Below are 25698 nucleotides of genomic sequence, written 5' to 3'. Positions count from 1 at the left end.
AGTTTTTAAGGAACCTCCATATGGTTCTCCATAGTGGCTGCATCACTTTACATTCCCACCGACAATGCAAGAGGGTTCCCTTTTCTCCACACCCTCTCCAGCATTTACTGTTTGTAGAGTTTTTGATGATGGCCATTCTGACCAGTGTGAGATGATATCTCATTGTAGTTTTGATTTGCATTTCTCTAATGATTAATGATGTTGAGCATCCTTTCATGTGTTTGTTGGCAATCTGTATATCTTCTTTGGATAAATGTCTATTTAGGTCTTCTGCCCATTTTTGGATGGGTTGTTTGTTTTTTTGTTATTGAGCTGCATGAGCTGCTTATAAATTTTGGAGATTAATCCTTTGTCAGTTGCTTCATTTGCAAATATTTTCTCCCATTCTGAGGGTTGTCTTTTGGTCTTATTTATGGTTTCCTTTGCTGTGCAAAAGCTTTGAAGTTTCATTAGGTCCCATTTGTTTATCTTTGGTTTTATTTCCATTTCTCTAGGAGGTGGGTCAAAAAGGATCTTGCTGTGATTTATGTCATAGAGTGTTCTGCCTATATTTTCCTCTAAGAGTTTTATCATGTCTGGTCTTATATTTAGGTCTTTAATCCATCTGAGTTTATTTTTGTGTATGGTGTTAGGGAGTGTTCTAATTTCACTTTTTACATGTGGCTGTCCAGTTTTCCCAGCACCACTTATTGAAGAGACTGTCTTTGCTCCATTGTATATTCTTGCCTCCTTTATCAAAGATAAGGTGACCATATGTGTGGGTTTATCTCTGGGCTTTCTACCCTGTTCCATTGATCTATATGTCTGTTTTTGTGCCAGTACCATACTGTCTTGATTACTGTAGCTTTGTAGTATAGTCTGAGGTCAGGGAGCCTGATTACTCAAGCTCTGTTTTTCTTTCCCAAGATTGCTTTAGCTATTCAGCATCCTTTGTGTTTCCATACTAATTGTGAATGTTTTGTTCTAGTTCTGTGAAAAATGCCATTGGTAGTTTGATGGGGATTGCATTGAATCTGTAGATTGCTTTGGGTAGTGTAGTAATTTTCATAATGTTGATTCTTCAACTCCTAGTATATGGTATATCTCTCCATCTGTTTGTATCATCTTTAATTTCTTTCATCAGTGTCTTACAGTTTTCTGCATACAGGTCTTTCGCTTCCTTAGGTTGGTTTATTCCTAGGTATTTTATTCTTTTTGTTGCAGTGGTAAATGGGAGTGTTTTCTTAACTTCTCTTTCATATTTTTCAGCATTTGTGTATAGGAATGCAACAGATTCTTGTGCATTAATTTTGTATCCTGCCACTTTACCAAATTCTTTGATTAGCTGTAGTAGTTTTCTGGTAGCATCTTTAGGATTCTCTATGTATAGTATCATGTTATCTGTAAACAGTGAAGGAAACGATAGCAAGGATCAATAAAACTAAAAGCTGGTTCTTTGAGAAGATAAACAAAACTGATAAACCATTAGCCAGACTCATCAAGAAAAAAAGGGAGAAGACTCAAATCAATAGAATTAGAAATGAAAAAGAAGTAACAACTGAGACTGCAGAAGTACAAAGGATCATGAGAGATTATTATAAGCAACTAAAACCTAATAAAATGGAAAACTGGAAGAAATGGACAAATTCTTCGAAAAGCACAATCTTCTGAGACTGAACCAGGAAGAAATAGAAAATATAAACAGACCAATCACAAGCACTGAAATTGAAACTGTGTTAAAAATCTTCCAACAAAGGAAAGTCCAGGACCAGATGGCTTTACAGGTGAATACTATCCTACTCAAACTCTTCCAAAATATAGCAAAGAGAGGAACACTCCTAATACCATTCTATGAGGCCACCATCACCCTGATACCAAAACAAGACAAAGATGTCACAAAAAAAGAAAACTACAGGCCAATAACACTGGTAAACATAGATGCAAAAATCCTCACCAAAATACTAGCAAACAGAATCCAGCAGCACATTAACAGGATCATACACCACGATCAAGTGGGGTTTATCCCAGGAATGCAAGGATTCTTCAATATACGCAAATCAATCAATGTGATACACCATATTAACAAACTGAAGGAGAAAAACCATATGATCATCTCAACAGATACAGAAAAAGCTTTCGACAAAATTCAACACCCATTTATGATAAAGTCTCTCCAGAAAGTAGGCATAGAGGGAACTTACCTCAACATAATACAGGCTATATATGACAAACCCTCAGCCAGCATCATTCTGAATGGTGGAAAACTGAAACCATTTCCACTAAGATCAGGAATAAATCATTTAAATTTAAATAGCATCGTTTGACTTCTGACTACCATATTGGACACAATAGGTCTAGATAAATAAATGACCAAAATTTTAAAAATTAAAGTTTGCCTTTTTCAATTCTAATAAAAAAACACATCATAATTGAAAGCAGTGTTCTCTAAACTAAAGGTTTACTGTTATTAAAAGTCAAGTATTAAGAAATAACACAACTATCTGGATTCAACAATACATTTATTTCTTGACAATCAAGGGAATGTGATCAGAAGTGAACAAATCAAAGTATAATTACCCTCTCAGACAAATAAGTATTTCATTCTATTTACCTTGCAGTTTCCTGGCGAAGCGCATTGAGAAATGTGTCTGGGTGGAAGAGTTCTGATAGGTCAAGTGTATCGGAGAGAAGAGTCTGTTTTTCAGCTCTCTCTACCCAGTTCTAGGAGGAGGGAGATACACGAACACACATTTAAAAACTTTGCAAACTTGAAAGATAAAGAAATCTATTAAAGAAGAATTATGCAAAAGTCATTTTCAACGAGGAAGTTATACAGTTTCCAAATGCTTTGAAATGATGTCTAGGAAAATTTTTTTTTCCACTGTATGTTACAAAATCTACTACAGTTTTTTGATATAATATCCATCTATCACAAAAAAAAGCTTCTTTGCACAACCTTTTGTTAGTAGAGATCTACTCAAAATAAAAAGTCTAAAACATGACATTTAATCTCATATATGGCATTTAGATTTGGACTAGCACTTCTCCTAGTGAAGACTCACTCCTCAAAGTGTGCTCAGGGGATACTGAGCATCTGGGTCTACTACTAGAGTTCCCAAGGCTGCCAATTCTTGGCAAGGCAAACTGAACTTGGGTTCCAGATTTAACAGTAAATTTGCCACCTTACTAAATCAAGTATTATAGTGGAGGGTAATGCCCAGGGAAAAATAATTTTTTTATTAAAATGTGTTTTTTAATAGTCTTTTCTCCTTATCTGACATTCTGTAAATCAATTTATACTCCATTTGGAGAAAGATACATCATCATTAAGTATGTTTAATAAGCATAATAAAAAAATGCCATTTGGAACAAATAACAAAAACAACAAAGCCTTCTGCAAAACTTTCTATATGCTTTCCATGTATTAACCAATTTTATGCTTACTACAATCCTAAAGTTGGTGTTAATATCCCCATTTTACAATCAGAAAATGGAGACATGGTGAGGTTAAGGGTCTTGCCCAAGGTCACATAGTTAGTGTTGGAGCAAGGTAATGATAAACTCAGGTGATTTGTTTTTCTGTAATACTTCTGCAGGTACTAATGTGCCTTAAGAGATTGCTTACTGACAATTTCTGAATCAGTCTGTTATTTCAGCTGTTACACAGAGATGGTACCACAGTAATGGCTATTAAAAGCTTTCAGAATTCACATTTACTCAGTAATTCATTTTGCATGATTTATAAAGTCTAGGAAAAAGTTATTTATTTAATTTATGATTATGTAGAAAGGCTGTGTTTCATGTACTATAACACCCTGTTATCCACCAAAGCATTTATATCTGTCAGCCAGGTCTAGAATAGGAGAAATTAATATCTCCAAAGCTAGTGTGCTTACATTAATATGTTAATGCTTTTGACTAGTACTCCTACCCTACAGTTTGTAGCAAAAAATGTTCCTATGTCCTTCCTAGCAATTGATAATATGTTGATTTTAAAAGTAGAAAAGACTTTAAAAAGAGATCTCTTTAACAAAGTGTAATTATTTCTTCTTGGATATTATCCTTTTAATAATAGCACTCCACAAAGTATCTATTTTCAGTTAAATAATTTAAAATTATGCAGAGCAAATACTGTTTACTCCTTATCAAATATTTTTATATCTGCCTTCTATTTTTATTACCTAAACACAGTCAACAGATTATGCTTACATGACCCATTTTTATTGTAAATATTTATTTGTTTTAAAACAACTGTAAATATATCAAATTTTACTATTATTTCAAAAAGTGCTTAACATTAATTTTAAATTAAAAAACTCCAAAATAGTTGTTGCCAACTATGGATGTGCATATGTTCAAATTAATTAAAAATTAGAGTGTGGCTGATAATCAGAGTTTAACTTCATTAAAGTCTGAATTAACATAATTAGTCAAGGAGAGAAAGCCTCTTTAGTAAAAATGTTTTTATTAGTCTATAGTAAAAATATCCTGTTAGTCTATTAAGGTTAAAGTTAGAATAAAGCAAAGGTATATTTGATAAGATAAAGTTTAAATAACAAAGATTCTTTTAATGTATATAATATCGTTAAACAGTAAAATTCAAAATAAAGAACTAATAAGCACATTTTTTTAATTTTTAAAAACTACATTAAATCTGCTCATGGATGTTTACAGAAGCTTTATTCATAATTGCCAAAACTTTGAAGCAACCAAGATATATCTTTCAGTAGGTGAATGGATAAATAAACTGTGGTACACTGTGACAATGGAATATTATTCAGTGCTAAAAATAAATGAGCTATCAAGCCATGAAAAGACATGGAGGAAGCTTAAATGCATACTACTTCGTGAAAGAAGTCATTCTGGAAAGCTGCATACTATATGATTCCAACTATACGACATTCTAGAAAAGGCCAAACTATGGAGATAGTAAAAAGATCAGTGGTTTCCAGGGATAAGGGAGGAGGGAGAGTTGAATAGGTAGAGCAGAGGATTTTTAGGGCAGTGAAAATACTCTGTGTTATTATAATAATGAGTATATGTCATTATACATTTGTCCAAATCCACAGAATGTGGATTATTATACCCATTATTATAATAAGCACCAAGAGTGAACCCTAAGGTAAATTATGGATGTGGGTGTCAACACAGATTCATCCTTGGTAAAAATGTACAGTTTTGATGAGTGATGTTAATAATGAAGGAGGCTATGCATGTATTGGAGCAGGGAGTATATGGGAAATCTCTGTACCTTCCTCTCAATTTTGTCATAAACCTAAAATTGCTCTTAAAAATGTCTTTCTTTTAAAAAAAATGACATTTATACTCATTTAAAATAATAGAAGTAAAGACAATTAACATGATCTTTATGAGCAGTAATGCACATATATAGATTGAGCTCTCAACAAAGCTATAGGCATATTACTGGCAGTTATTTTTCAGAAAATGTTTCTTCTTTACTCCACTCCTGGTTACAGGCCATGCTCTTTTTAAAGGACTAGGTTTGAGACTGAACATAAGGCCCATGTCTCTCCTATGATTATGCAACTATATAGCTATAATTCTTCAAATGTTATATAATAAATGTAATCATAGAAGTAAGCAAATAAATACCTAATAGAATTTAATAACTTAATGGGTTGGGTAATTTCTTAAATACTATAAACACACACTTAGATTCATAGGCAGTAAAACTTCTAAACTAGAATGAACCATAGGGATCATTGAGTATAGTTTCCTTACTATAACACAGAAAATGATTTTTCCCAGGTGATATGGACAGTTTAAAAATATTGCAAAATTTTATTTTAAAAAGATTAGTGATGAATCAGAACACATGAACAGAAATGGCATTCATTCACTCATTCAGAAGCACTTGCTGAAAGCTAAGAGCTTACCACCTAGTTAGGGGAGATCAAGCATGCATAAATCACTGTGGTCAAAAGGTATTAAGGGGAAAATCATATAAGAAATGAATCATGTCTCAGGAGTGATCTACTCCTATATGGACCAATATATATAGAATTTTGAAGGAAAAGGCTGTTCTCTCAAGAATTTAACATCTAGCTAACCTACTGTTCACTTGTGAATATAAGTGAGTATCATTTTTTAAGCCAGAGTTCAGAAAATATATAAACCACACCTCTGCATCTTTTTTCTTCTAAACATTCTTCAAAAGTGTTCTCAAATTCTCTTATATATTACTCAAAACTAAGATTTTTAAGGATGTAGAAGCCAGTTAAATCTAGAATTAAATCTAAATGATTTTTGTAACAAAATTAAATGGATATAATAAGAAAAACTTCTAAAAAACTCAAAGGGCTGCAAAGCATAAAAACAGAAATAATTAAATCAAATGATTGGAGTAAATCAACTTGTATAGGTTATATCCCACAGAGAAAAAAAAAATATTTCCTTTCAAGTGTTCACACACATTTATGAAATACATCATGTATCTAGACACAGAGAAGAAAATGATCTCATCATACTGAAACAAAAATACAAGAATTTAATATATCATAAAGGTGGCATCACAGATCACTGGAGAATGAAAAAGATGTTCAATAAATGGTGCTGGGGGAAAATTATTGACTTTTTTGAGGAAAAAAGTCTAAACTTTAATTCATATACAGTCTAAAATTACGCTAATTAGCATTCAGAGTTGAAATAATGTTGAAGAAGAGAAAACAAAGACAAGGGAAAAAAGATTATGTCTGATTAGAATGGTAGACCTTTTTTAAAAGAGAAAATATATGTTAGATTATAAAAATTTTGTATATACCAAAATATCATAAATAAATGTAAAAGGCATTAAAACTAAATTTGGAAAAATATTTTCCACAAATATGAAAATGAATTAAAAACATTAATATAATTGTGGACTGTTTACATGCTTATTGAAACATAAAAATAGAATCATCCTTAATAGTTACATAAATTTAAAAATTAATACATGTTTTTAGTCCTTCAGAATACTAGAATGAGAAATGATAATGCTCAAATGTTGTAAGTGTGCAACATGGACACAATTTTGGACACAATATTTTTATAAAGCAATTTGATGAAATGTGCCAAAGCTTTGAAAATATTCAAGCCATTTTACTCAGTAATTCCTTTTCTTGGGATGTAAATTAAGAAAGTAATCAAGAGATTATTATGGCTTGCTCATTTAAAATTATTTGTAATATTAAGAAACCAGAAGCATAATAATAATAGAAATTCTATAATAATATATAATAGAATAATAGAAATTAGCTAATTAAATTATGATACATCAATACAATAAAATATTACATAACAATAAAAACTGGTATTTGAAGAATATCTAATGACAATGGAAAATGTTTATTACTTAATGTATTTATCAGAATGTAAAAATATACACATAGTATTAACCTGATTATGTAAAAATTACTTGAATACACAGAAAAAATATTGACGAAAGCCATTATCAACTTATTTCAGTTGGGTATGACCTATAACCTATTAATGACTGTCTTCATTCACATTTTATAGCAATTATTTAGTATAAGATGAAATACATTAATAAACTGATGCCATTTTATTTTGTTTTAATGAACTGTGTTCCTTCAAAAAAGGGTTTAAGGCAAATAACAAATAATTCAGGCAGTCATGCTTCTCAGTGTGCCATCTTCTCAGTGTGCCAAAATTATTTAGTATAAATTTAGAGATTTAAGAATCTGTGAACAAATTCATCCAAAATTAAAATCTAATTTATCCAGAATGAAATTAAGTACCTCCAGTCATTGACTAGAGTAAACAAAACATTAAAAGTTATTAGTATGTTGACAAGTCTGGATAAAACAAGTTTCTCAATTCATTGGATTAATAGATAGTAATAAGCTGCAGCTCATCTACAAGGTAGATTACCAGGAATTATATTGGAATTAAAACTTCAGAATTAGTAATTAAAGACAAATAAGATCTTTCTTCCTAGGAAAGATTTGTTGTACCAACTTCAAAAAACAGTAGGTGTACTACTAGATGTTTGCCATTCCTTGAATCTAAATTTTTCCTAAATTCAAACCTGGGTTTATATCATCATTTTTCAAATCTTGTGCATTAGGTTTACTAGTCATATAAGCATGGGAGAAAAGATAAATTATGTAAGCTTTCCAAGTTTAGTCTTTTGAGTCTCAGTTTCAAGTCATCTTTAAGTAGACTTTTGAGACTGAAATGTAAAATCTGAAGTTCAAGAGAACAAGATTGATTTGGATGAGTTTTCTGGAGATCTAACCATTTTGACTATATGATTCCTAAAAAAATAATTTCTTGCTTCATGTACTCCATTAATAAATTTACCTTGCCTATCAACTTTAGAGAACTGCTTTTTAAAAGTGTGTTAAATACACTGCAGTTAAGATTCCATCCATTAATGTTCTGCTAACCATTTACATTGACTTTAATTCTTCACAGTATCTCAGAATTTTGATGTGTTTTGATTTTTATTCAGCTAAATTAATTCCTAATTTTCTTTTTGATATACTCTTTGTACCATAGGTTATTTAAAAGTAGGTATTTTAAAAACTTCCTGGTATTTTAAATTTCCTCAAATCTTTTTTTTTTTTTTTCTTTTGTGGTACGCGGGCCTCTCACTGTCGCAGCCTCTCCCGTTGCGGAGCACAGGCTCTGGACGCGCAGGCTCAGCGGCCATGGCTCATGGGCCCAGCCACTCCCTGGCATGTGGGATCCCCCCGGACCGGGGCACGAACCCATGTCCCCTGCATCGGCAGGTGGACTCTCAACCACTGTGCCACCAGGGAAGCCCCGCTCAAATCATTTTGTTATTAATTTCTAACTTCATTTTATTGTAAATCCTTTTAGATTATTTGATACAAGTTTGATCTATCTATGGATCCACCTTGGTATAATTCTGTGTGCACTTGAAAAGAATGTGTACTCTGCTGTTGTTGAATGTAATGTTCTATAAATATCAATTGAGTTACTTAATTATGTTGTTCAAGTCTCCTATATCCCTACTGCTTTTCTAACCACTCATTCTGTCAATTATTTATTGATGGGGGTGTTTTGATATCCCTAACTTTAATTGTGGATTTATCTATTCCTCCTCACAGTTCTATCAGTTCTTACATCATGTATTTTGAAACTCCCTTGTTAAATGTGTAACAGTTTAGTATTGTTATGCTCTTTTGATGACTTGATCACTGTATCATTATAAAATAACCTTCATTATCTCTTATTATATTCTCTGCTTTGAAACCTACTTTACCTGATATTAATATAGCTACACAATCATGGTATATATTTTTCTATCATTGTGCTTTCAACCTATTTGTGTCTTATTTAAAGTGAAATGCCCTTATGCCTGATAGGCATCCTAGTTGGATTTTGTTATAAGCAGTTTGACAATTTTTGCATTTTAGTTGGTAGCTTTGAAAATATATATCGATGTAAAGATATTACTTAATGATTTATTTTAAAATTATTTAGGGAGGAAATGAGCTTATAAATAGCTATATATTGTAAAAGAAAATTTTAGGATTTAGGCTGAGCAAAATAGAATTCAATGAGTAAAATGATGGCTTTAATAATAATAATTATCACATCTTAGTAACACAATATCATGAATATAACATAATATTTATCACATGTATCTCACTCACAGAAGTCAATGTCACAATAGCATACAAGGTCTTCATTGTCTGCCCCATCCCAATTCCAACCTCTCTCTCCCAACCACATCATTCTAACCTTTTACTTCTCTGACCACATTTTCCTTATTTACTCTCCTTCAGTCACTCTGGCTTCCCTTTCTCAAAAAAATCTTCTGCCTCAGGGTACTTGCCATTCCCTCTGCCTGAAACTCTCTTCTAGCAGGTATCTATCTGCAGGGCAATTCCTTCAACTTCTTCAGGTCCCTGTCAAATACCACCATATCAAAGATGTCTTCCCTAATTCTACCACCTTAATTTTTTTTTTACATATTTTACCTTTAGATCTAGATCTCTATATGTTATTAATAGGAATTTAAAAAGAAAGTATCTATGGTCAAGGTAAGTCAACAGCTGTATTTTTTTCACATGGAATTGGTTAAAAATTCTCTAAAGGACTTCATTGTGTTTCTTTCCTGAGGGTGTTTCAAGGTAAATTGTCCATAAAACTAAATTTTCATTTCCCCATTTTCATGTTTTTAGGCAATTTATTTCAAGAAAACAACTTTAGAAAAAAGAAGTAAGTGTTGGTTTTTGAGAGGGGCTTCAACATTATAAGCTTATAAAGAAATTTTAATGTTCTTGGCCATTCTCATCTCCTACTGATCTACAGATATTCTGAAAGCTACCTAAATCATAAGAAATCTCTCTTTGCCTTAACCTCTCACACTGTGTATGCTATTCACTTGCAGACTGGATAAGATTTCTTAACCATTTACATTTCCCCTGTTAAGGCAAAGGAATCATGTTTGGAAATGAGACCTGTTTTATGGTAATTTAACCTTTATTCATTCTAAAGTTCCCCATGAAATTGCTAACCATCTTGTACAATGGAATGCAGAATTACCAGTAGATTGGGAGCCATAGGGAAATGAGATAATATTGTCCTGTAAGGTATCTTTTTAGAAACAGTATTAATTAGAGTAAGAAATTTCTCCACACACTAATTTACAAACAGAACTTGATATTGCAAAATGACATTGTGAAAAAATATGTACACAACATGAACATCCATATTAATTCCAGTGGAAACCACTATAGATAATGTAGTAAGCACTCTGTTTTGCTTTACTATTACTTTAAACTTAATATCCTAATTTTTCTACATGAAGTTAGTATTTTCTTCCTGTTTGAACCCTTGGCATAGTGAACACAACCTGTCTCCACAGGGATAAAAGAGAACAACATCTCTGAAAGATTTTTCTACAAGAGACCTCTTACTTTTTAGGCACTCTTTATAATTCTGCCTCTAGTATATTAAAAGACTAAGGTTTATTCTCTCAGTATTTATCAGGCAATTGCAAATAGTATAAAAAATGAAAACAAAAAATTCACAGTATTTTGGGTTCTACCTTGTAGGTTATTTCTGTATTGTCAAAAATATCTGGCAAAAATATCTATCAAAAATATCAAAAAACAGGGCTTCCCTGGTGGCGCAGTGGTTGAGAGTCCACCTGCCGATGCAGGTGACACAGGTTCGTGCCCCAGTCTGGGAGGATCCCACATGCCGCAGAGTGGCTAGTCCCGTGAGCCATGGCCTCTGAGCCTGTGCATCCAGAGCCTGTTCTCCGCAATGGGAGAGGCCACAACAGTGAGAGGCCCGTGTACCAAAAAACAAAAAACAAAAAACAAAAAACAAAAACAAAACTTGAATTAACCAAATAGAGACTGAACAAACCAAAAAACCTTACCCAAATCATTGAGATACACAAAATAAACTAAATGTTAGTAGCAAACCTAGGTGCTTATAAAACTGAAAGCATGTTATATATTTCTCATTGCTTAAAAAAACTTAGCTATATCCCTAGAGCCAAGATAGCAGAGTATGAAGACACTGAGCTCAACTCCTCCCATGGGAACATCAAAATTATAACTCTTTATAGAACAACTATCTATGAGAATGACCTGAAGACTAGCGGAAAAGATTTTCCATAACTAAAGATATAAAGAAGGAATCACAATGAGACAGGTAGGAAGGGCATAGATGTAGTTTAGTCAAGACCCAAATCACCATGTAGATGATCCATAACTGGGAAGATAATCATAACTGCAGAGGTCTGTCAAAGGAGTGAGGGGTCCAAGTCCTGTATTGGGCTTTTCAGTCTGTGGGTCCTGCACCAGGAAGATGAGCCCACAGACATCTGTTTTTCAATGCCAGCAGGGCTTATGTATGGAAGAGCTGGAGGATTACAGGAAACAAGACTCTGCTCTTAGAGGGCAAATGCAAAATCCCACACAATCTTAAGTTCCAGCACAGAGGCAGTAATTAGAAAAGAGCATGGGTTGAACCCACTTGCTGATCTTGGAGAGTCAGGAGGTAAATGGGATACCCCCTGGGTATACAGACACTGGCAGCACCATTTTTGGGTGCCCTTTCTACCATGGGACACTGGTGCTGGCAAGCTCCACTTTGGAGTTCTCTCTCCCACCTATTAGTTCCATAAGATTACATGTCACCAGTGGCTGGCAACAGTCCCAGGACCCACTGGGCTGTGTAGTCACCTGTGCAGGGGCCATGTCCTACTCACAACATACTGGCAGCCACAGTTTGAGATAGGACGTGGCAGTCAACCAGGCCAGGGCCAACCATGCATACCAGTGTGTCCATAGTAACTGGTCCTGTTACTGTTACAACAGAAGGGCGCAGGCAGCCCACGTAGGGGGCACACCTAGAGCATCTAGCTCTGATGACCAGAGAGGTGTCTGTTGCTGGACCCCACAGAATATCTCCTACATAAGCCTATGTCTACAAGATCAGGAAATGCATATAACATACCTAACACATAGAAATAAGCACAGAGAATCAGGTAAAATGAGGAGACAGAGGAATATGTTCCAAATGAAGGAACAAAACAAAACCTCAGAAAAAGAACTAAAGGATGTGGAAATAAGAAATCTGAGAAAGGATTCAATGTAATGATCATAAAGATGCTCAACAAATGGAGAAAAATGGAAGAACACATTAAGAAGTTTAACAAAGAGTTAGAAAATATAAAAAAAATCAAACAGAGCTGAAGAATACAATAACTGAAATAAAAAAATAAGCTAGAAGGAGTCAACAGTAGATAAATTGATACATAGAAACAGATCAGTGAACTGTGAGACAGTAGTCAAAATCACACAATCTGAACAGAAAAAAAAGAAATTTAAAAAAAATGAGGGTAAATTAAGAGACCTCTGAGACAACATTAAGCGTACAAACATTCACATTATAGGGGTCCCAAAAGTAGAAGAGAGAGAGAAAGGGGCAGAGAACTTATTTGAAAAATAATAGCTGAAAATTTCCCTAACCTGGCAAAGGAAAAAGACATCCAGGTCCAGCAAGGACAGAGAGTCACAAATAAGATGAAGCCAAAGATACCCACACCCAAAATCATGACAATTAAAATGGCAAAAATTAAAGATAAAGAGAGAATTTTAAAAGCAGCAACAGAAAAGCAGCTAGTTATGCAACAAGGAACACCCATAAGACTATCAGTTGACTTTTCAGCAGAAACTTTTCAGGCCAAAAGGAATTGGCATGATACATTCAAACTGATGAAAGAATAAAACCTACAACCAAGAGTACTCTATCTGACAAAGCTATCATTCATGAGAAGGACAGATTAAAGAGTTTTACAGACAAGCAAAAGCTAAAATAGTTCAGGCATCACTAACCCAGTATTACAAGAAATATTAAAGGGACTTCTCTAAGCAGGGAAGAAAAGACCACAACTAGAAATATAAAATTATGAAAGGAAAAATTTCTTTGGTAAAGGCAAACATGGAGTAAAGGTATTATATCCACCATTTATAAAGCCAGCAGGAAGGTTAAGAACAAAAGTAGTAAAATTATCCATATCCACAAGAAGTAGTACAGGGATATACACAAGAAAAATGCAAAATATGAATTCAATAATATTAAACATGGGGGGGAGTAAAAATGCAAGGTTGTTAGAATGTGTTTGAACTTAAAAGATCAACAACTTAAAATAGTCATATATGTTTTTATGTATAAACCTCATGGTAAGCACAAACCAAAAATCTATAATAGGTACACATACAACAAAGAGAAAGGAATCCAAACATAACACTGAAGATAGTCATCAAATCACAAGGGAAGAGAGTAAAATAAGAAGAAAGGAACCAAAAAGAAATACAAAAATAACCAGAAAACAATGAACAAAACAGCAATAAGTATACACCTATGAATAATTACTTTAAATATAAATTGAAAGAGACTTACTTACAAGAGGCTCACTTCAGACCTAAAAACCACACACACTAAAAGTATGGGGATGGTAAAAAGTATTCCATGAATATGGAAACGAAAAGAAAGCTGTAGTAGCAAATCTTATATCAAACAAAATAGACTTTAAAACAAAAAGACTGTAACAAGAGACAAAGAAGAACAGTGCCTAATGATCAAGGGATCAATCCAACAAAAAGACATAACATTGTAAATATATATGTGCCAAACACAGGAGCACCTAAATATATAAATCAAATATTAACAAAGGTAATGGGAGAAATAGACAGTAATACAATAATAATAGGGGACTTTGACACCCTAATTACATCAATGGACATATCATTCAGACAGAAAATCAATAAGGAAACGTTGGTCTTAAACACATTAGACCAGATTTAGACAAGATTGCACTATATAAATACACACACACACACACACACACACACACATATAGAACATTCCATCCAAAAGCAGCAGAATACATAATATTTCCAACTGCACATGAAACATTCTCCAGGATGGATCACCTGCTAGGACACAAAACAAATCTCAATAAATCAAGGAAGACTGAAATAATACTAAGTATCATTTCTGACCAGAATGGTATGAGCCCAGAAACCAACTACAATAATAATAATAATAATAATACAATAACTGCAAAAATCACAAACATATGTAGGCTAAACAATATGCTACTAAATAATTTCACTGAAGAAATCAAAGAAATCAAAAATGCCTGGAGGCAAATAAAAATGGAAATCCAAAATCTATGACACAGCAAAAGCAGTTCTAAGAGAGCAAAGTTTACAGCAATACAAACCTCAGGAAACAAGAAAATCTCAAATAAATAATCTAACCTTATACCTAAAGGAACTAGAAAAAGAAGGACAAACAAAACCTAAAGTTGGTAGAAGAAAAGACATCACAAATATCAGAGCAAAAATACATGAAATAGAGACTTTAAAAAAAACAGAAAAGATGAATGAAACTAAGAGCTAGTTCTTTGAAAAGATAAACAAGATTGATAAACCTTTAGCCCAACTCATAAAAAAAAAGAGAAAGGACATAATCAATAAAATCAGAAGTGAAAAAAGAGAAGTTTCAACTGACACCACAGAAATACAAAGAATCATAAGAGATTGCCACTAACAATTATATGCCAATAAAATGAACAACCTAGAAGAAGTGCACAAATTCCTGGAATATACAATCTCCCAAGACTGAACCAGGAAGAAACAGAAAATATGAACAGACAAATTTCCAGTAATGAAATGGAATGGGTGATTTAAAAAATCTCGAAAAAACAAAGTCCAGAACCAGATGGCTTCACAGGTGAATTCTACTGAACATATCAGGAAGAGTTAACACCTATCCTTCTCAAACTATTCCAAAACATTGCAGAGGAAGGAACACTTCTGAACTCATCACAAGGTGAGAATCACCCTGATACAAAAAGTCAGACAAAGATAACCACAAAAAGAAAATTATAAATCAATATCACTAATGAATATAGATGCAAAAATCCTTGACAAAATTTAGGAAGTCAAATCCAACAATACATTAAAAGGATCATACACCACGATCAAGTGGAATTTATCCCAGAGATGCAAGGATTTTTCAACATCTGCAAATCAGTCAATGTAATATACCACATTAATGAATTAAGAATAAAAACAATATGATGATCTCAATGGATGAACTAAAAGCTTTTGATAAAATTCAACATCCACTTGTGATAAAAACTCTCAAAAATGTGGGCACAGAAGGAACCTACCTCAACATACTAAAGGCCATATATGACAAGCCCACAGCTAACAACATACTCACTGGTGAAAAGCTGAAAGCATTTCCTCTAAGATCAGAGACAAGACAAGGATGCCCACTCTTTTTTATTCAATATAGTATTGGAAGTCCTAGACACAGCAATCAGACAAGAAAGAGAAATAAAAGGAATCCAAGTTGGAAAACAAGAAGTAAAACTGTCACTGTTTGCAGATGACATGATATTATATATAGAATATGCTAATAACACCACCAAAAAACTAGTAGGAATCATCAATGAATTCAGTCAAGTTGCAGGATACAAAATTAATATACAGGAATCTGTTGTGTTTCTGTACACTTAAAGTATCAGAAAGAGAAACTAAGAAAACAATCCCATTTACAATTACACAAAAAAGAATAAAATACCTAGGAATAAATCTAACTAAGGAGGTAAAAGACTTGTACTTGGAAAACTAAGACACTGATGAACAAAATTGAAGATGACACAAACAAATGAAAACAAATATCGTGCTCATGGATTAGAAGAATTAATGTTGTTAAAATGATCATATAACCCAAGGCAATCTTCAGATTCAATGCAAACCCTATCAAAATACCAATGGCATTTTTCACAGAACTAGAACAAATAATTTGAAAATCTGTATGGAAACAGAGAAGACCCTGAACACCCAAAGCAATCTTGAGAAAGAATAAAGCTGGAATTATCACGTGCCCTGATTTCAAAGCATACTACAAAGCTACAGTAATCAAAACAGTATGGTACTGGCACAAAAACAGACATATATAACTCAATGGAACAGAATAGAAAACCCAGAAACGCACCCACATTTACATGGCTAATTAATTTATGACAAAGGAGGCAAAAATATACAATGGATAAAAGACAGCCTCTTCAATAAGTGGACAGCTACATGGAAAAGAATCAAACTGGCCTACTTTTGCACCCCACATACAAAAATAAACTCAAAATGCATTAAAGACTTAAATGAAAGGCCTGAACTCACAAAACTCCTAGAATAATACATAGGCAGTATGGTCTTTGATATCAGTTTTAGCAGTGTTTTTTGGATCTGTCTCTTCAAGCCAGGGAAAACAAAAACAAAAATAAATAAACAGGACTATATCAAACTAAAAAGCTTTTCCACTGTGAAGGAAACTATCAGCAAAACCAAAAGGCAGCCTACAGAATGAAAGAAAATATTTGCAAATGATATATCTGATATGGGGTTAATATCCAAAATATACAAAGAACTCATACAACTCAACATCAAAAAAAATTATTAAAAAAAGGCAGAGGACCTGAATAGACATTTTTCCAAAGAAGATATACGGATGGCCAACAGACATATGAAAAGATGCTCAACATTCCTAAGCATCAGGGAAATGCAATTCAAAAACTCACAATGAGATACTACCTCATACCTGTCAGAATAGCTATCATTAAAGAGACAACAAATAACAAGTGTTGATGAGGACTGGAAAAAAATGGAACCCTTGTGCACTGTGGATGCGATTATAACTTGGTACAGCCATTATAGAAACAGCACGGAGATTCCGCAGAAAATTAAAAATAGAACTGCCATATGATCCAGCAATTCCACTTCTGGGTATTTACCTAAAGGAAACAAAAATGCTAATTCAAAGAGAGATATGTACTCCAATGTTCACTGCAGCATTACTTACAATAGTCAAGATATGGAAGCAACCTAAGTGTCCATCAATAGATGAATGGGTAAAGAAGATGTGGTATATAGAGAAAATGGACTATTACTCAGCCATAAAAAATGAAATCCTGCCATTTGCAATATGGATGGATTTAGAGGGCATTATGCAAAGTGAAATATGTCAGATGGATAAAGACAAATACCACATTATCTCACATGTGGAATCTAAAAAGCAAAACAAACAAATAAACAAACCCAAACAAAAACCGAGTCATAGATACAGAGAACAAATAGATGGTTGCCAGAAGGGCAGGGGATGTAGTAGTGGGTAAAACAGGTGAATGGGATTAACAGGTACCACCATCCAGTTACATAATAAATAAGTGACCTGGCTGCAATATACAGCATAAGGAATTGGTCAATAATACTATAATCACTTTGTATGGGGACAGGTTGTTACTAGACTTATCACGCTGATCGTTTCATTATGTATGCAAGTATATAATACCTGAAGATAACATAATATTGTATGTCACCTATATTTCAATTTAAAAAAACAGCTGTAATAAACCTTTTAAGAAGAACAATGTCAGGCCATGTGGTTTGGTAATGAATAAATATTCAGGGACAAACTAACTTCTAATATGAATTTGGTAAGAGCATGATAGATATTTAGAAGGTTTACTTCTTCTAACTCTATAAATTAAAGTCAACTGGTCTAATTCTTAAAATATGAACCACTTTCTAGTTGGGTTCTGTTCATGGTCCCTCACATGTATAGTTGACTTAAAAAAGAACAACAACAACTCAAGCTGTACAAATGTCTGAGTGAAACTAACCTCTACAGTAGTCTTGAATGAAATGATTTTGCTAGCTTTTTAAACTTCGTTGACTTAACAGACATGGTCCTATCTCATTAGAAACAGAATAAAACTTATCTTACCTTTACAAAGGGAAATCTTTACTCTTCCTCTACCCTTAATATATCTATCTTTTAGAAAACTGGGCAGTCTAGCTAAACCTATGGTATTTTTTAATTTGAAAAAACAGAAACCATAAATCTGGGTTTCTAGGCTTAATATTTGACACAGGAAATGTTACTTTTAAATAAAATCTTATGGTTTTCTTTTACACCCTTGTGAAGAAAATTTTGGAAACTAAAACTTGATTATCTATGTTTTTTCTTGATTGTTTCTCCTGGCTTTTCCAAAGACAGGAATGAGTTAAGTTGCATGGGTAAAACCCTCACAGGGTTCATGCAGAACCTAAACTACCATGAGAAACAAGGTTATTAGGAATATCTTTTGCACAGCACTTAATTTTTAGTGTGGCAAACCAGGAATTTATATAGTCCACCCTATTTATAGGTTTGTTCCTAATGATCAATTATAATTTATAATTTATGATTACTCCAAGTTCTTATTTAAGACCAATCCTTCACATATGCACAGGGACCTATTTTCTCTTGTCTTTCCAAGAATTTTACTCCTTAAATTGTTTCCTTTCTTCTTGCACTATTATATTTCCTCCTTTATTGGATACAGATATGGTGAAATAGTTCCCACTAAAAACCAAAAAATACTCTCTCTTGGTCCTTCTTCTCACCAGCTATTATCCTATTGATATTTATCTATGCCACTTCATAACAAAATTCCCTAAAAAAAATTGTCTAATTTCATCTATAGTATTTGACCTTTTTAAAACACTTTGACCTTCATAAAACACCTTTTTCTCTTGGCTTCTCAATCACTACAGTCTCCCAGTCTTTCTTCTGTCTTCCTGACTATAACTTCTTGGTGTCCATCATTGACTCCTCCTCCTTTCCTGGACTTCCCAATATTGGGGTGTACTCAGGATCATTACTTGGTCAATCCTATAGTTTTAAAGACCAGCTTTCTATGCTTATGATTCCCAACATTGTATCTCCTACTCCTTCTTACCTGTTTCCTGTCACTTACTTTTCTGACATTTCCACCATGATGTTTAACAGTTATCTAAACATGTTCAAATCAGAATTCTAAATTTGTAAGACCACCTTCCTCTTCCCTAAGAAATCTTCTTTATCACCAGAATCCTTCAGCTCAGTGAGAAATTCAATTGATTGCCCAGGCCAAAACCTTGAAATTATTTTTTACATCTCTCTCCCATGTCCCACAGCCAAATTCACAGGTCTGATATAAAAATCTTAGCACTTTTCCACTTCCACATCCACTACCCTAATCAATAACACCACCAGATTATCACTTGGATTACTGCAATAACCTCTTAACTAGTTAGCCTGTTCCCTGCCTACATCTGTTTTTCCCTCAGATATGTTCATGATTTGCTTTCTTACTTCATTCAAGTCTCTGTTTAAATATAACCTCCTAAGTGGCCTTACCTGACCACTCATGCTGAAGTGTCACCCTTTTCAACCCACTCACTATCTAACTCCTTTAATCTACATAAATTTTCTCTACAGCATCCTGATATTTATTAGATATAAAGTTCAGTTCGGCTTCAATATTTCATCAAGATCTACTATTTGCCTTCACCTTCTGGTAGGCCCAATAAATAGATGCTTACTTTATAAATGTCCTGACATTCCCAGAAATGAATAATATAAATATGTGTATAAGCACAGATGTTACTACCCTATCTAATAAGTGTAACAATGTTACAAATGCCAACAAGGTATGACACTTAGATTTATTTAAAATATTAGATTATTTACTATCACATATAAATGGGCATTTTACATGCCACTTGGAGTGAAAATAACCCCTTATGTGCTCTATAGGTTGAAATTCTCTTGCTCTAAACTATAAATGAGAGTTTATTATTGCAAGAGTAAAGTTTTAAAAATAATCGTGAATGGGGCTTCCCTGGTGGCACAGTGGTTGGGAGTCCGCCTGCCGATGCAGGGGACACGGGTTCATGCCCCAGTCTGGGAAGATCCCACATGTCGCAGAGTGGCTGGGCCCATGAGCCATGGCTGCTGAGCCTGCGCGTCTGGAGCCTGTGCTGCGCAACGAGAGAGGCCACAACAGTGAGAGGCCCGCGTACCACAAAAACAAACAAACAAACAAACAAAAAATCGTGAAAACTGTTAATTTTATATAAGAAAATTAAGAACTCTAGAGTTCAATAAATAGAGAAATTGATAATTATTACAAATATTGAGAGACTACAATAGCTAGATAAGTGTAAGGAAAAATGTTGGAAGCATTTTAGTCAAGAAATATTAATAAAAAATTAACTAATATGAAGAATAATATACATATTTGGTTATCTTGAAATTCAGACCTTTGTAAAATTGACATACTTGCATTTGCAACACTAAATAAAATTATTATTAAGAACAAAATTTAATTGTAAATTACTTAGTTTTATTTAACATGAGTCCTTCAAAGGGAGGTTCTAGTTGGGAACACTTTCTATCTTGTGAGAATGAAGTAACAATGAAATATTAACTTTGCCATCTTGAATTTTCTTAAGGAGAAACAAGGCCCTAATATCATTTACAAAAAAATCCAATATAAATCATCTTCAATCCAGGCATAAACAATTTTTAAAAATACAGAAAAGAAAAAAATAAAGAAAAATTAGATACATCAAATATTTATTTTCTCACTTTTACAATTTCAAAACAATAGACATTAAAAGGAATATTTATTTAGGAACAATTTTTCATTGAGGTTTCGAATTTGTGGAGGTTAAAAAAAAGCCTGACAAAATCATTAATATAGATTAACAATCGTTTTCAGGACATGAAGTATGAGGAGTTTTGAGATTTCTTTAAGCTATAGACCTTATGTTCAAGGTTCTTCCTAGAAAACATGTTACTGAAATATATTTTCCTAAACTATTTTTACTATTCACAAACAAGTTAATATTATTGGTAGTAATATTAAATATTCTACTTTAATATGTGCAATAGACAATTAGATAAGCGTATATATCTTAAAGTCCTTTTTTTTTTTTTTTTTTTTTGTGGTATGAGGGCCTCTCACTGTTGTGGCCTCCCCCGTTGCGGAGCACAGGCTCCGGATGCGCAGGCCCAGCGGCCATGGCTCACGGGCCCAGCCGCTCCGTGGCATATGGGATCCTCCCAGACCGGGGCACGAACCCGTATCCCCTGCATCGGCAGGCGGACTCTCAACCACTGCGCCACCAGGGAGGCCCTTAAAGTCCTTTTAAAGTGTGACAATGTGTAAATTAACAATGAAACCAATCACTGCTTTTCTTGCTTGTGAAGAGTTTTCCAGCTGCAAATAGCTAACAACAAAGTGAACCTGATAGAATATACATTATAGAATGGAAAATCAGCATGCACTTATCATTGACAATGGAATAGTGGTGAGGACTATGACTGATTTAGGAAGCAAAGGTACACAATGTTTTGTTCACAACTTTCCATTGGGTTTTCAGAAATAACAGTATTTGATAGGACAGACTTATTGACTATAGTAGAAAAACTGTTAACTACTTTCATTCTTCTTCTTTAACCAAAGATAAAACTATATGACATAAAAGACATTTTTCAATTGTCTTGTTATATACTAATAAACTATGTTCATACCAGATGTGATAGAAAACTTTAAGTGGTAAAAATGGCTGTATAAAGCAAGGAAAACCTTGAAACAGTGTTTTGAAAATAAGGGTACCAACATGCAGATATTACTAACAATCACCAGTTACTTTCAGGGAAAGTAATTTGTTTGCTGCCAATTCTTCAAAAAACCAAACTTGTCTTAAGAGTTTAAATTCTCTGCGTGTTTTCTGCTGTAAAGATCCTCTAACTGTGATACTCCAGGAAGCTGCTGAAATTGGTATGCATATGATAAAAGCTGAGATGCAGATAAAAATTCAGAGAAGATTTTGTTATCTTGAAAGCCAAATATGTTGCTATATTGTCACATTTCTAGACCCAAGATTTATCTTCTGCAAGCAGTACAAATAGCAGGGTTTATAGGATTGCTTCTATAAAACTGCCAATCATCATAGACTACTGTTTAGTATTCCAAATGTGCAAGATAGTTGACTATAGGCAGAAGTAATCAGATGACAGTATTGAGAAATTACTGTTCCTGTACAAAATTTGACTCCTAAAATTCTGTAATTCTACTGTTATAGTAATAGCTATATTTTATTGGATAAAATTTCAGATATACTATACCCTAAGTTCATTCTATAATGGCGATAATCCAATTTAAAGTTTGACTGTATGTTAATCTTAAATCTCAGGATTTTGGCAAAGATGTATTTTTCTATGCAATTCTAATTTAATGTATTTATTTATTATATATCTCCTTCACTAAATGTAGAGATTCTTATTGGCCAAGCAATGAATGGCACATAATAAAAGTTCAATAAACATTCACTGAATGATGAATAAATTAAAGAATATGAATAAAAAACACCCATAAGGTAGCTCTTCTAGCTCAGTATAGTACATGAAAATAGGGATGCTGGAGGTTTTTGACCACATACAGACTATTTTTTTAGATTTTGTTTATGTAAGTTTTCCTATGAATATTTTTACGGAGTACGCAGTATGTGTAAAACATTGCAGTAATGACTGTGAAAGTTACTGAGTTAGGGGAAAAAAAGAGATTCCCTTTTCAGGAATGCAAAGTATTGCAGAACCTTGCAAAATAGATTAAAGATACCTCAGAAAATGAAAGAAAAGTAAACAATGTAATTTTAATAAAATTACTTTTAAAGTTCAAGATATTAAGAGAAAATGAAACAAGACTTCAAATGTTAGATGGTGGAACAGAGTATAGAGTTAAACAATAGTGTTCATTGGGTAGATTTAAATAGAAGCTAAAATCTCAGAAATATCTCATGGGTACTACAAAAATACATCTCAGGAGGTATATGAATCATGATGATTGGGAAGCTTGAAAGAGATTTATGTCAGTTTGCTTGAGAATAACCCTAAGATTGACTGAATCATTCATTTATTCAACAGTTATTTATTGAAAAACCTACTTGTGTAAGACACTGTTCTACATGCTTGGATAGAGCAGTAAACAGACAAAAATCTCTGCCCTTATCAAGCTTCCATTTTAGTGGAGGAATACAGAGAAAACAAACAAACAAACAAATAAGTAAAATATATAGACTATTACGTGGAGATATAGGCTACGGAAAAAAATTTAAAATGGAAACAGGATGTAAAGTATCAAGGAAGAGGAGAGTTACAATCTGAAATAGGATGGTCCTGAAGGGACAAAGAAACTTCCTTCCTTGCAAAAAAAAATAAAAAGAAACAAGGGAAAAAGAAAAACTTCCTTGCAGATATCTGAGGGAGAGCATTCCAGGTAGAGGAAACAGGAAGAATAAAGTCCCTTTGAGGGAGTGTGCCAGGCTGTTCATTGAAAAGCAAGGAGACCAGTATGGCTGGAACAGAATAAATTAGGAAGCAAAAAGTAGGAGAGGAAATCAGAGAGGTAAACGGGCCAGATCTTGTAGGTTGCTATAAGGATTTTGTTACTCTGGATGAGATGAGAAACCGTGGGGAAATTTCCAAGAGAGAAGTGATATAATCTGACACTTTAACCAGAATATTTAGACTACTGGGTTGAGAACTGACCAGAAAGGAGACCAGGGTGGAAGCAGGACTAGTCAGGTGGCAGCTGCACCAATAATGACTTCAATCAAGGTAGTAGCAGTGAAAAGTGGTGAGAGGTATCTCAGAATATATTTTGAACGTACAGCCAAGGTAGTTTTTCTGATTGAATGGATGCAGTGTATGAGAGGAGAAGAGTTAACAATGATTCCAAGACCTTGTGCCTATGCCTCAAGAAAGGTGGAGATGTCATTTACTTTTACGGGAAAGACTGCAGGTAGCACAAGTTTTTCAGTAAAGGGCAGGAGTTCACTTTTGAATATGTTAAGTTTGAGATGTTTATTAAACATCCAAGTGAAAATACTGAGTATACACCAGAGTTAGGGGAGAATACTGGGCTGGAGCTATAAATCTGAGAATAATAAACGTTTAGATGGGATTCATAGGCATGAGATCACCATGGGTGGAGTACAGATAGAAAAGGTCAGAGGACTGTGCTCTAGGGAATCCAATTAGAGATGAGGGAATACAAAATCCAGAGAAATAGATAGATAAAAAACAGAAGTGTGTGGTGACCTTGAGGCCAATTTATAAAAAGGTTTCAAGGGGTAGAAACATCTTTTTAAAATGTTGCTGATAGATATCAAAAACTCTGAGATATTATTATAGAAAGGGAAGTTGAGTGTGAGTTCTATCATTTATCATATACATTTTGTAAACTATTCTTGAATATGGGGTTTTACTTTTCCCATCTTTAAAAATGGAAATAAAAATATCTACCTCATATGTTATAAATATTACTAGATTGCGTCTAAATCACATGTATGCCTGAGATCCAAAATGCTCAGTTCTTATAAATATTCATTTTTCTTTCTATTCTTCATTTGATCATTTAAAAAGTTTGAGTATATGTTTGAAGTGGTGCACTGAAAGAAAAGAAAGTGATCTGAAGCTCAAATATAGGTCACTAGTACATTTTACTGCTAGGGAAGTGAGAAGAGCTATTTAGATGAACACAAAAAGGGCATAATGAGCCACATTTCTAGATCTAGAAATGCCAGTCTGATTTATTAGTGATAATTAGGGTTAAAGGGGAAGAAATAAGAGCTAGAGGTTCACAGATATTTTTTTTTTCAATGAAGAATTAGTTTTCTTGAAGTGGGCCATAGGAGTAAAATGCAAAGTGAAAAGTTAATGCAATCTATGTGGCTAACAACAAGCATCTTTGCAGACATGCGAGAGACTGTGTGCCTGAATATTTGAACAAAAAATAGGAAGTAGCACCTAAAAAGAATCTCAGAAAAACATAAGAGTGAAGGGGCTGATGCCTATACTAGAGAAAAATATGCTTCCCAGCGTTCCACAGTGGGAGCGGATGGAAGGAAGCAACATAACATTAGCGTCTGCTGATAGAAAAGGCACTTTGGTATAGTCTACTACACAGTGCCGAACTGAGGCCTAATTCAGACTTAATTCAGGCCATTACAGGAACGGAGATGGCATTAAGTGCTTCTAGGTTGCAGTACTTCTGCTATTTATTCCTAGAGTACTGCACTTCCTTTATCATTTTGATTGTTGTGGCTTATTTGTTGTCTTTCCTGATAAACTCTAAGGATAGTTTATATGTCATGCTGAATGTCATTTATTAATAATAATAACAATAATAACTAATTATTTTTATTGTTTAAATCTCCCCAGATTTCAAGGACCTTAACAGTTGATATAAACAAGATTCCATCATAAGAATGAAGGGTGGCAGGATTTGGTAGTATATGAGTGTACCAGCCACTG

General features: G+C 33.6%; 1 protein-coding gene across 1 annotated transcript in view; it reads right to left on the bottom strand.

Annotated features, from left to right (window-relative positions):
• Positions 1 to 25698, bottom strand: part of DYNC2H1 (dynein cytoplasmic 2 heavy chain 1) — a 384236-nt gene that overhangs the window by 33177 nt on the left and 325361 nt on the right. Inside the window, exon 86 of the mRNA XM_060105577.1 lies at positions 2591 to 2700. Coding sequence (XP_059961560.1) covers positions 2591 to 2700 — 110 coding nt within the window. The remainder of the gene's footprint in view (positions 1 to 2590; positions 2701 to 25698) is intronic.

Source organism: Mesoplodon densirostris, chromosome 7, assembly GCF_025265405.1.
Source record: "Mesoplodon densirostris isolate mMesDen1 chromosome 7, mMesDen1 primary haplotype, whole genome shotgun sequence".
Lineage (NCBI taxonomy): Eukaryota > Metazoa > Chordata > Mammalia > Artiodactyla > Ziphiidae > Mesoplodon > Mesoplodon densirostris.
This window is presented reverse-complemented; position numbering and strand designations above follow the sequence as displayed.